Source organism: Erythranthe guttata, chromosome 8, assembly GCF_056151865.1.
Source record: "Erythranthe guttata isolate IM_541 chromosome 8, IM_541, whole genome shotgun sequence".
Lineage (NCBI taxonomy): Eukaryota > Viridiplantae > Streptophyta > Magnoliopsida > Lamiales > Phrymaceae > Erythranthe > Erythranthe guttata.
The window spans coordinates 26,001,095-26,012,307 of record NC_142540.1 but is presented as its reverse complement, the minus strand read 5'-3'; the positions used below and the strand labels follow the sequence as shown (position 1 = coordinate 26,012,307).

Below are 11,213 nucleotides of genomic sequence, written 5' to 3'. Positions count from 1 at the left end.
ACCCGAAACCCGAAACCCGAAACCCGAAACCCGAAACCCGAAACCCGAAACCCGAAACCCGAAACCCGAAACCCGAAACCCGAAACCCGAAACCCGAAACCCCGAAACCCAAACCCGAAACCCGAAACCCGAAACCCGAAACCCGAAACCCGAAACCCGAACCCGAAACCCGAAACCCGAAACCCGAAACCCGAAACCCCGAAACCCGAAAACCCGAAACCCGAAACCCGAAACCCGAAAACCCGAAACCCGAAACCCGAAACCCGAAACCCGAAACCCGAAACCCGAAACCCGAAACCCGAAACCCGAAACCCGAAACCCGAAACCCGAAACCCCGAAACCCGAAACCCGAAACCCGAAACCCGAAACCCGAAACCCGAAACCCGAAACCCGAAACCCGAAACCCGAAACCCGAAACCCGAAACCCGAAACCCGAAACCCGAAACCCGAAACCCGAAACCCGAAACCCGAAACCCGAAACCCCGAAACCCGAAACCCGAAACCCGAAACCCGAAACCCGAAACCCGAAACCCGAAACCCGAAACCCGAAACCCGAAACCCGAAACCCGAAACCCGAAACCCGAAACCCGAAACCCGAAACCCGAAACCCGAAACCCGAAACCCGAAACCCGAAACCCGAAACCCGAAACCCGAAAACCCGAAACCCGAAACCCGAAACCCGAAACCCGAAACCCGAAACCCGAAACCCGAAACCCGAAACCCGAAACCCGAAACCCGAAACCCGAAACCCGAAACCCCGAAACCCGAAACCCGAAACCCGAAACCCGAAACCCGAAACCCGAAACCCGAAACCCGAAACCCGAAACCCGAAACCCGAAACCCGAAACCCGAAACCCGAAACCCGAAACCCGAAACCCGAAACCCGAAACCCGAAACCCGAAACCCGAAACCCGAAAACCCGAAACCCGAAACCCGAAACCCGAAACCCGAAACCCGAAACCCGAAACCCGAAACCCGAAACCCGAAACCCGAAACCCGAAACCCGAAACCCGAAACCCGAAACCCGAAACCCGAAACCCGAAACCCGAAACCCGAAACCCGAAACCCGAAACCCGAAACCCGAAACCCGAAACCCGAAACCCGAAACCCGAAACCCGAAACCCGAAACCCGAAACCCGAAACCCGAAACCCGAAACCCGAAACCCGAAACCCGAAACCCGAAACCCGAAACCCGAAACCCGAAACCCGAAACCCGAAACCCGAAACCCGAAACCCGAAACCCGAAACCCGAAACCCGAAACCCGAAACCCGAAACCCGAAACCCGAAACCCGAAACCCGAAACCCGAAACCCGAAACCCGAAACCCGAAACCCGAAACCCGAAACCCGAAACCCGAAACCCGAAACCCGAAACCCGAAACCCGAAACCCGAAACCCGAAACCCGAAACCCGAAACCCGAAACCCGAAACCCGAAACCCGAAACCCGAAACCCGAAACCCGAAACCCGAAACCCGAAACCCGAAACCCGAAACCCGAAACCCGAAACCCGAAACCCGAAACCCGAAACCCGAAACCCGAAACCCGAAACCCGAAACCCGAAACCCGAAACCCGAAACCCGAAACCCGAAACCCGAAACCCGAAACCCGAAACCCGAAACCCGAAACCCGAAACCCGAAACCCGAAACCCGAAACCCGAAACCCGAAACCCGAAACCCGAAACCCGAAACCCGAAACCCGAAACCCGAAACCCGAAACCCGAAACCCGAAACCCGAAACCCGAAACCCGAAACCCGAAACCCGAAACCCGAAACCCGAAACCCGAAACCCGAAACCCGAAACCCGAAACCCGAAACCCGAAACCCGAAACCCGAAACCCGAAACCCGAAACCCGAAACCCGAAACCCGAAACCCGAAACCCGAAACCCGAAACCCGAAACCCGAAACCCGAAACCCGAAACCCGAAACCCGAAACCCGAAACCCGAAACCCGAAACCCGAAACCCGAAACCCGAAACCCGAAACCCGAAACCCGAAACCCGAAACCCGAAACCCGAAACCCGAAACCCGAAACCCGAAACCCGAAACCCGAAACCCGAAACCCGAAACCCGAAACCCGAAACCCGAAACCCGAAACCCGAAACCCGAAACCCGAAACCCGAAACCCGAAACCCGAAACCCGAAACCCGAAACCCGAAACCCGAAACCCGAAACCCGAAACCCGAAACCCGAAACCCGAAACCCGAAACCCGAAACCCGAAACCCGAAACCCGAAACCCGAAACCCGAAACCCGAAACCCGAAACCCGAAACCCGAAACCCGAAACCCGAAACCCGAAACCCGAAACCCGAAACCCGAAACCCGAAACCCGAAACCCGAAACCCGAAACCCGAAACCCGAAACCCGAAACCCGAAACCCGAAACCCGAAACCCGAAACCCGAAACCCGAAACCCGAAACCCGAAACCCGAAACCCGAAACCCGAAAACCCGAAACCCGAAACCCGAAACCCGAAACCCGAAACCCGAAACCCGAAACCCGAAACCCGAAACCCGAAACCCGAAACCCGAAACCCGAAACCCGAAACCCGAAACCCCAAACCCGAAACCCGAAACCCGAAACCCGAAACCCGAAACCCGAAACCCGAAACCCCAACCCGAAAACCCGAAAACCCGAAACCCGAACCCGAAACCCGAAACCCGAAACCCGAAAACCCGAAACCCGAAACCCGAAACCCGAAACCCGAAACCCGAAACCCGAAACCCGAAACCCGAAACCCGAAACCCGAAACCCGAAACCCGAAACCCGAAAACCCGAAACCCGAAACCCGAAACCCGAAACCCGAAACCCGAAACCCGAAACCCGAAACCCGAAACCCGAAACCCGAAAACCCGAAACCCGAAAACCCGAAACCCGAAAACCCGAAACCCGAAAACCCGAAACCCGAAACCCGAAACCCGAAACCCGAAACCCGAAACCCGAAACCCGAAACCCGAAACCCGAAACCCGAAACCCGAAACCCGAAACCCGAAAACCCGAAACCCGAAACCCGAAAACCCGAAACCCGAAACCCGAAACCCGAAACCCGAAACCCGAAACCCGAAACCCGAAACCCCGAAACCCGAAACCCGAAACCCGAAACCCGAAACCCGAAAACCCGAAACCCGAAACCCGAAACCCGAAACCCGAAACCCGAAAACCCGAAAACCCGAAACCCGAAACCCGAAACCCGAAAACCCGAAACCCAAACCCGAAACCCGAAACCCGAAACCCGAAACCCGAAACCCGAAAACCCGAAACCCGAAACCCGAAACCCGAAACCCGAAACCCGAAAACCCGAAACCCGAAACCCGAAACCCGAAAACCCGAAAACCCGAAACCCGAAACCCGAAACCCGAAACCCGAAACCCGAAACCCGAAACCCGAAACCCGAAACCCGAAAACCCGAAAACCCGGAACCCGCAAGCCGGAACCCGAAAACCCGGAACCCGAACCCGGAACCCGAAACCCGGAACCCGAACCCGGAACCCGAAACCCGAAACCCGGAACCCGAAAACCCGAAACCCGAAACCCGAAAACCCGAAACCCGAAACCCGAAAACCCGAAAACCGAAAACCCGAAACCCGAACCCGAAACCCGAAACCCGCAACCCGAAACCCGCAACCCGAAACCCAAAAACCCGGAAACCCCGAGTATCAAGTGCAGGTTAATTTCCCTAAATTGTGTCAGCAGGGATTCGAACCCGGACCGAACGTTACAAAATTACCTTTACTTACCACTTTGACAAACACAAGTTTTGATGAAAGATAGGCATTAAGTAGATCTAATACGGACGTTGGCGTAAATTATTTAATTGAGATATAAATATCTTAAATAAATTATTAATCTTCATATTAATTATTATTAAATATGTTTTATTATATTATTAACAAATGCAAACTTTAAAAAATATATATAATCATAGTTCAATCTATATAATATATAAAGGGAGAATACACAATCAAAGTTTTTGTATCTTCAATTTTGATCCAACATTTTTTCATTTATTTCATTTCTGGACTTATTTCCATAATTATTATGGAAATTTTTAATGTATGAATATTCAATTTTTTTTATATTTTGTATATATTTCGTATTTTATGTAGTATTAATTCCTTGAAATATTTTATATTTATAGAATTAGATATTTAAGTTTTTTTATTTAAATTAATATATCAGTTTCAATATATTATTAAGATTTATATTTTTTATTAAAAAATGTGTGTAATCAAATATTTATATTTTTATATTTTTTTACTAAAAAAATATGTGTATCGATTTTTTCAAATGATTCAGAATCTCCATAATATATTTTGATTAGGATAGTAAATATTGGAATGGTAAGAATATTTACTAAAATGATGTGATTTAAAGTATAATAATATTCACTTCTTTACGTATAGGATATGTATTCCTAGAATATATATCTACAGTATTTCTTTTTAATAAAAATTATATCATCCTTCTATTGCATTTAATGTTTTTTTTTTATATATTATTACTATATTTAATTGATTGTTTATTTTTTCATTGTTCATAGAGAAGTATATAAACCGACCACATATTCACTTATTCCACCATCATTTTATTTTTAGTATGCATTTAGTTATTTCGTCATTTTGTATTGAGGTTTTCTTTTTCATTATTGACATGTATTGATATTTTCATCACATGATTTTAATTATTTTGTGTACAATTCAGCTATTTAATCGTAAATTTTAAATGTTAATAAACAATAGATTATTATTATTAATGATTAACTGTTATTCAAAACTATTTAAACTCATAAGAAATATCATTTATGGTATTAAAATCATAAATCATATTCGTCCATCATGCCTTATAAATGATAACTTTTTTTTCATTAGTAAAATATATTATTTATTAGGGAAATTCGGAAAAATCGTTTAGGCTGATAATTAATACTACGTTTCCTAATATTTGTTTGATTTTTACCTTTTTACAAGATTTTCCACCAATATAAATATTGATATCCATCACTTCAAATTATGTAGCTAACACTTCTCCACACCAAAATATACACAAGATACAAGTTTGATCTCTTTTATTTAACTTTCATGTCCATTATTATACAATTCAATTTACGATATGATTTTTTATTAATTATTTTATGCACACCTAATAATTGTTTTTGCATACATATCATTCTCACAATTATTGGCTTTGTTTATGTTTTGCAGATATGAGTGTCGATAATTGTAAAGACAAGTACTTTCGGACGATAAATTGAATGGTATACGTCATTCTATGACTTTATCATTTAAGTGGGACTTTTATTAATTTAGTATGCATATTTCGTACTTCTGTAATCATATACTATAAATTTTGGTTACGTTGTTCATGATTATAACAAACATTGTCTTTTATACAGATATTTTTGTATTATCATCGAAAATTGATTTTATTCACATTAACTCAATCTTTTATGTTAACATACTCCACTTTAACATCTGATTGCAGCAATAAATTTCCTTCGTTAAAGTTATAGTGCAAGATTTGGTATCATTATCTGAACTAATAACAATATTGGGAATTGTTGCCTAAATTCTCTATTTCCTCCTTCTAAGAGTGGAGTTTGGATTCTTCATACGTTGTTCTTAATGTTCAAACCTCATCAACAAAATTGTTGAAGAAATTAAGCAAGAAAAAGGAAGATTTTGTTTTTTCTAGATTTTATTTCTTCTTTTGTGATGTAACTTTCATTTTAGTAGATTTTTGTAATGTTGTTTTGCATAACAACGCCTCGTCTTAAATTATTTATACACGTTTTTTTAATAAAATTTCGTATGTATATTTCAAAATTATGTTATACCATACACAATGAATTATTCTCAAGTCTCTATTCTACCCCTTATAGGAAATTAATTAATTCAAACAAAAATTTCATTCCGCAATCTTCATTTCTCTTTGCTAAACTAAATTATGTATCTTCTCTCGCCATGCTTTCGTAATTCTCTTCTCTCTATATTCTCGGTTTTCCCATATAATTATTATTATTATTATTATTATTATTATTATTATTATTATTATTATTATTATTATTATTATTATTATTATTATTATTATTATTATTATTATTATTATTATTATTATTATTATTATTATTATTATTATTATTATTATTATTATTATTATTATTATTATTATTATTATTATTATTATTATTATTATTATTATTATTATTATTATTCTTGTTATTAATATATAAATAAAATAAAATAAAATAAAATCTTCTAGAATATATATCAAGTATTCGCTATATATATATATATATATATATATATATATATATATATATATATATATATATATATATATATATATATTTGAATTACACTTCACATTTCAAATTTACGTTGAATGATTAATGTGATATTATTTAAAATAATACACCGAAAACACCCACTAAAAAATACACACACGACGAAAACACACACTAAAAAAAATACACACAAGACAACGAAAATACACACTAAAAAATCACACACACTACACTAAAAACACACAGTACAGCGAAAACACACACTAAAAATTGGAATCAGTTTTTGGTGATTTTGATCGTGAAAAAAAAAATTTGGACGTTCCACAAATTTTACACAAACTCTGTGTACTATAGCATACATTTTTTGGCGATTTTGATCGTGAAATAGTTTTTTGGATGTTATGTACTATAGTATACAGTTTTTTGTAATTTTGATCGTGAAAAAATTTTTTGGACGTTCCACTAATTTTACCCAAAATCTGTGTATTATAGAGTACAGTTTTATGTGATTTTGATCGTGAAAAACTTTTTTGGACGTTACACCAATTTTATCCAAAATTTAATGCTATAGACTTCTTTTAAGAATGATCGTGAAAAAGTTTTTTGGACGTTCTACCAATTTTACCTAAAATCAAAGTACTATAGTATACAGATTTTGGTGATTTTTATCGTGAAAAAGGTTTTTGGACAATCCACCAATTTTTGGTGATGCTGTGGTTCAGGACTAATGTCTGCTCATCAATAAAGGAATGCAAGTTTAGTTTTCACCAGATCTAATGTGTGATTTCGACCTTTATCTGTTTGAAACGAATTGCCCTACGTTCAATAAAAAGAAAGACTGTCTGGCTGTAGCCATGCCAAGTGGAGAAGGAGGGGCAAGGGTAGACCGCTGCTTGTAGCCGTACGTAATTGGGTGGCGCGCTATAGATCGGATCCCCACACCACAACGTGATGGGACAACGCAAAGAGTGGCCAAGAATAGTACATTACAAGTGGTTGACCGATTGCGAACGTGCACAACTTTTGACGCCGACTAGAAAAGTTCTCAATGAAAACATTTCCAGCAAGCACCCTAAGAAGTGCAGATCCGGGGAATGATTATTCGGTGGTTATGTATGGGATGGCCGGGCATTGATTGAGAAGGACGCTGGTTTTTGAGGCGCATCTGTTCTATTAGCCACTGCTCTCATAAGAGACAGAGTCTCGGCGGCTGAATCCCTTTCGCGAAAGAGTTCGATTACCAGCGCTTCCTTTATATCTCCGATCGAGCAGCAGATCAATCAATCTTTTTTTCCTTCCCTCAGCCTTTTAGAATCACTTTCAGCTACTAAAAAAATTACTATTTCAGCTATTTTTAGCAAAAAAAAAAAAGTGATCTAACTCCCAAATCCCGTCTTTTTTTACGGTTATTTCTTGACCTAATTTCCAAAAGAAGAAATATTTTGGAGAATCAATCAACCAACACCAAGAAACACCGATACATTGGTTATTTCAACGATCGATCCAACGTATTTCTATGAGGTATTTTCTAATGTATCGTCTCTTTTTTCATGTTTGCAATCCCAGTACTTTTCTATCTTTCGAATTTTTATTGGATAAGTAGGATGAAGTTGCAGGAGCTTATATAACTCAAGATTATGTGGGCAAGTAAAATTCATATGAACACGAGTGAAACCATTTCAAGAATGATTAAATAAAAATAATGACAGTTAAGTTGTAAACAGAAAATTTACTTGTGGAGAGCTACAACAAAGAAATGAGTGTATACTAACAAAGTACTGGTAACAGCTTATTAAACTTGAGTGTATACCAATCAAAACTGTTGTAATTAATTACATGTCCGCCACTGATTGACACCTGAGTTCAGTTCATTAGGGAGATCAGCTGACCAGGTATTCAAATCTGGCAAAGGTCCCGTCAAAGCCAGATAGTTTTCGCCTGCACTCTTTGCCATCTTTTTCCAGTTTACCTGATGATATTTATTGCAAATTCTGAGACAACTGAATCCCGATACACAATCACAATTCATGCAACATGATTATTGATGAGTCCTTTATTATCTTTTATATAAAACAATTATCAGCATATTGTAGGATAGAACAATTATATTCATATAAATCTCTCAGCCTTGAGATGTAATCTCCAAGTGTCATACCGGTTTATATTTAACTAATTATTATATTATATTGAACATAATTAAAAAAGCAGCATATATACTTGTCCAGGAAATGCTTGGCATAGGGCTCTAATGGTAGCATTTAATCTCCAATTAGTGTCATCCATTGATGTAACATCATTCATATCTTCACCAGCACCACAGTTGACCATGAGACGTCCGTTAGGCATCAATTTATCATTGAGTTCCAACAAAGTAGTGGCCTGCAGGTTGACCATATATATAAAGTAGCATGTACGAAGTAAATGGAGAGAATGGCTACGAACTGGAAGAGTTGGATTTCTTCAAAACAAACTAGAGATCATGAGCTCATTTATCGAAAGAGGAACCCCCCAATTGCAGAATTACTGCAAGTATATCACATCTATAATAATAGTCTGTGAGGACAACCATGAATAGCAAAAATATAGTCGAAAAGAATTTTATTAATTAATGTTTTTGTCACAAGGTTAGTACGTACGTATGTAGTACCTGTTCTAACTGTGGCACAACATTTCCGCCTGCGAACAAATCAACAATGATTCCTGAAATTTGTTGAACAGAAGAAATTAACAAGTTGGCAGATCGATCTCTACTACATATAGCTGCCTAGCTAGTAGATACAGGAGAAACAGATCGATCGATGTACATGTAGATAAATTGTACCAGCATATCCTCCGTTAATAACAGCATCTGGAGAGAATACATCACCAATGTGAATATTAAGTATTCCACCATCCGTATTGCGCTTCTCGATATCACACAGCCCAAGATAGTCTCTTGATTTATCTATTAACTGGCATCAAATTCAAGTATAAGCATATATATATATATCATTAGATAGAAAGAAAGAAAAATACTATATATTCAAGCAGTGGCGGATGTAGCCTAGGTCTAGGGTGTGCAGTTGCACACCCTTGATTTTCAGTAAATATTACTATTATAGATAAAATAACAGAAAAGGCAGTTGGTTGAAGTGGTAAAGATGTGTGTTGTCATATCAATAGGTTATGGGTTCGAAACCCACCCTTCATGATAATGGAATTTTTTTGAAATCTTAACATTTTTCAACTTTTTGGTTTTTAAATATTTCCACAATTCACCTAAAATTTGTAAATTATAAATTTTTGGTCCACTATTTTTATAAAGTGATATTTTAATTTTTTTATTCTACAATTTCGAACCCCCTTGGCAAAAATCCTGGATCCGCCACTGTATTCAAGTATACATATATATACGAAATTGTTTTGCAATGAAATAGTGTTATATATTCACTCTTTAAAACCTGATTACGTGTATCAGTTATGATTAATGGTGAACATGTACTACGAGCATTGACAAAATGAGGTAGCATAGCAATCAATCAAATCTGAAAGTAGGAGAAAAAAGGGTAATTAATTAATTAGGATAATACAATTCCGTCTATCTCCCAGCCTTCGAGCTGCAACGAAGGCCACAATTGAAGTATCAAATGTGCAGCTGTTCCTCCACCCTGAAAGTATTTTCCATGTCGTCAGTATAGATCATGTATTCCATGAATCATCAGCAATTAAAAATTAAAAAAAAAAAAAAAGAATCACCTAATTAATTAAGAAATATAGCAACAAGTACAATTAATGTATTACCAAGCCAAAGATTGCAATAGGGCCCTTTGGAACCACAGGCGGCAATACAGCAAACTCATCCTGCATGCACAATTAGTGAAACAAAGGGGTTACAAAGTAAAGCAATAATCAATATCCCGATACATTGGCCAATTAATGAATTGTACAGCTAGCAGAAGGATGATGCATTTTAGACAGAAAAGAAGATCAGAAAATGTATATATATATATGGCGGCGTACGTACGTACCCAACAAGAACCGGTCCATTTACTAATTGATTTATTAAGCATGCTGTGAACATTATCTGCAGGAGAAAATGAAAATAAAAAATTAAGAAGAGAAAGGGGATCGAGAGAATTAATTAAGGGAAATATATATTAATAAATATTAATACGGGTGGAATCGAGAAGAAGGAGCCTTGAATTGGGAGTGTCAAGGATCACAATTTGGTTGTAAGTGGTTTGAACTGACGTCAGCACATGGAATTCTTCATCTTCTTCATCTTCTTCGTCTGGTTTGTTATGGGAATCAGCTGCAGCTGGTTCAGACTGAAACAAAGCTTTCACCTTTTTGGTGCTTCGTCGTCTGTTCATGCGAGCAGAATCAGAAGCAGAAGCAGAAGCAGAAGCATGCAGTGGATTTATATTATGATGATGGTGGAATATTTGCATTAATCCCGACAAGGACCCAATATTAATAACCATGCTCATTTTGCTGCTGCCCTATAGATTCAAAACTGTACTCACTGTGAGTGGATAACAAATAAATAAATTAAACAAGAAGAAATTAAGATGGCCAATATAATAATAATATATAGTAATGGATGGATGCTGGTGAATGAAGCAGCTGGTACCCACGTACAAGCCCCACGTACAAGCCCATTTAGGCAACGAGAGTGGGCCTGATCAAAGTTCCACCTCCGTTGGATGCATCATGCATGCATGGCCATTGGCCAGTGCAGTGGTGATTTAATTTCGAAAATTAATACATTATATATTAGCATACAGCAGCATGTACATTTTTAATTATTATGTGATCCAACTTTGAGCCGAAGTTAGGATCACATATATATGGGCTTCCAATTCTCTTCCACCATCATTATCTACTTTTCGGTTTCCTTCTTTTCGGCTCCCTTTTTTTTCTTTTTTTTTTTAACTGAAATACTTTTCTGATCA

At 39.0% G+C, this 11,213-nt stretch overlaps 1 protein-coding gene across 1 annotated transcript; it reads right to left on the bottom strand.

Moving 5' to 3' along the window:
- Positions 1-7,948: 7,948 nt before the first annotated feature.
- LOC105965372 (uncharacterized) lies at positions 7,949-10,815 on the bottom strand. Its single transcript, XM_012989915.2, has 8 exons — positions 10,433-10,815; positions 10,287-10,342; positions 10,060-10,119; positions 9,849-9,926; positions 9,101-9,230; positions 8,927-8,979; positions 8,497-8,658; positions 7,949-8,248 (listed from the first exon to the last, which is right to left on the bottom strand). Exons 1-8 carry the CDS (start codon positions 10,746-10,748, stop codon positions 8,108-8,110), a joined length of 996 nt encoding a protein of 331 aa, XP_012845369.2. The 5' UTR covers positions 10,749-10,815; the 3' UTR covers positions 7,949-8,107.
- Positions 10,816-11,213: the final 398 nt, after the last annotated feature.

What these genes read in the sequence shown, in the direction of transcription:
- LOC105965372 (XM_012989915.2), bottom strand. Translation starts at nt 10,748, where the DNA reads ATGAGCATGGTTATTAATATTGGGTCCTTGTCGGGATTAATGCAAATA. An exon ending in CTATTGCAATCTTTGGCTTG is followed by an intron (nt 9,927 to 10,059) that starts GTAATACATTAA and finishes AAATACTTTCAG; the next exon opens with GGTGGAGGAACAGCTGCACA. An exon ending in GCCAAGCATTTCCTGGACAA is followed by an intron (nt 8,249 to 8,496) that starts GTATATATGCTG and finishes AAATATCATCAG; the next exon opens with GTAAACTGGAAAAAGATGGC.